The sequence below is a fragment of the Chrysochloris asiatica genome, unplaced genomic scaffold, assembly GCF_000296735.1.
Source record: "Chrysochloris asiatica unplaced genomic scaffold, ChrAsi1.0 scaffold00003, whole genome shotgun sequence".
Taxonomy (NCBI): Eukaryota; Metazoa; Chordata; class Mammalia; order Afrosoricida; family Chrysochloridae; genus Chrysochloris; species Chrysochloris asiatica.
Window position 1 is genome coordinate 27,584,771 of NW_006408521.1, and position 1,714 is coordinate 27,586,484.

The 1,714-nt window shown below is 53.7% G+C and overlaps 1 protein-coding gene across 1 annotated transcript in view; it reads left to right on the forward strand.

Moving 5' to 3' along the window:
* The first annotated feature begins 1,142 nt into the window (after window positions 1-1,142).
* FAM178A (family with sequence similarity 178, member A) overlaps window positions 1,143-1,714 on the forward strand; it is a 62,250-nt gene continuing 61,678 nt past the window's right edge. Inside the window, exon 1 of the mRNA XM_006831254.1 lies at window positions 1,143-1,420. Within this exon, the coding sequence (XP_006831317.1) occupies window positions 1,281-1,420 (140 nt within the window). The 5' untranslated portion in view covers window positions 1,143-1,280. The remainder of the gene's footprint in view (window positions 1,421-1,714) is intronic.

A 1,714-nucleotide genomic window follows, 5' to 3' on the forward strand; every position in this document is an offset into this window, starting at 1 on the left:
ACAGGCTCGGCAGTTCAAACTCACCAGTCACTAGATGAAGCTTTATACCGCAGAATCCTGCTGATTCACAGCCTTGAAAACCCAATACAAGATCCCTATGATTGGAGTTGGAACCAACTTGATGGTACAACAGAAATTAAAGGATCAATAGCACTTAACAATAACAACAGAGACCAAAGGAAAAATAATTTACTAAGTACTTATTACATGAGTCCGAACTGCACAGTTTATATTGATCATCTCTTTTATAGTTTACAATTACGCAGGAAAGTAGGTGTTATATCCATTTTATAAATATGGAAACTGAGGCACAGAATAATCTGACCAGTTGCTCATCTACTAAGGAAAACTGGCCCACAGCCCCTCCAAGCACAAGCCCTTTAGGAATACGGATTGAAGATTGCAGGCTGCTTTCACTCATGTATGCTCTTGACACTTAACCATGGGTAACTAAAAGCTGACCCTGTGTTCCTTTTATAGACTTCCATGGAAGCTGGCAGCAGAGATTTTATGGGTAATTCATTTCAGCAGCTGGGAAAGTACTTTTATGAAATAAAGTCTTTATTTCAATGATTTTACCCCCTCCTTTATGAAAAAAGGGCGAAAGACCTACCACAAACACTTAACAAGAACGCTCCCATTTTGGGCAAGTTTTCAGCTTGGGCTATGTAGACTACTGAGGACATAGTGATAGCATTTGGGCACTTTGGCCTACGGTGTAAGAGGGGAGAGGTAATGAACAGCTGTGCGGCACAGCTCAAGTGTTGGTCTTCTTCACTGAGGGCAGTTGCCAGCGTCGGGTTTGTTTCTGCAATCCTCGCCCGGGGCCCTCCTCCGCAGGCAAGTGTCGAGCGCTGCTGCAGCGCCCGCATCTTCCCGCCCCCACGCGCATGCCAAGGCCGCCAGGGTCCTTATAGGGCAGCGCCCGCACCCCAGCGCACGTGACAGGGTGGGAGTGGCAGTTTTCTTCCGCCCCTCCTCCTTCCCGAAACTCCGCCTTCCCCAGAGAGGCTGAGCTTTCTATTGCGCCACTTCCGGAATGGCCACAATGTTAGCCAATCCAGTCGCGACTCCAGGAGTACACCCGCCCCCTCCTGGACCTCAGGTTCCTTCCCGCTCACACAGGAGTCACTTCCGAAGAGAGAGAACCGCCATGAAGAGAGAAGGGGGTGCCGCCCACCTCAGCTCCGACAGCCTCCCTGAGTCCCAGCAGCAAGACGGCAACCACGCACCCAACTTCGCCTGCCACAGCCCATGCCGCTGTCGCCAGCGGCGCCGACATGACAAGGCGCTGCATGCCCGCTAGGCCAGGTTTCCCCTCATCCCCAGCCCCGGGGTCATCGCCCCCGCGCTGCCATATGAGACCTGGTAGTACCACCCCTGCTGCAGCGGGAAAGAGAACAGAGAGTCCTGGGGACAGGTACCGTGCGGGGGGCTTGAGAAGGGGACTGGTCGCGGGGGCAAGGGTGAGGGAGGACTGCGGCCGGCCGCTTTTCCATTTCCCGCCGTCCTTCGCGTGCTCAGGCCTGGCGTTCCGGGGCCTGGCAAACCCCCGCCCCATATCCGCTCACGGACTTCTGGGAGTACGAGTCTCCTTGTCTGTAGTTGGGAAGCTGTTCTTGGTCTGGGATCCCAAGCCTGACTGGCTACGGAGAGCCCGTCCTAGGTAGATGGTGACTGTTCTGTGTTTTACGGTAGCTTGACTGCGGGGGGG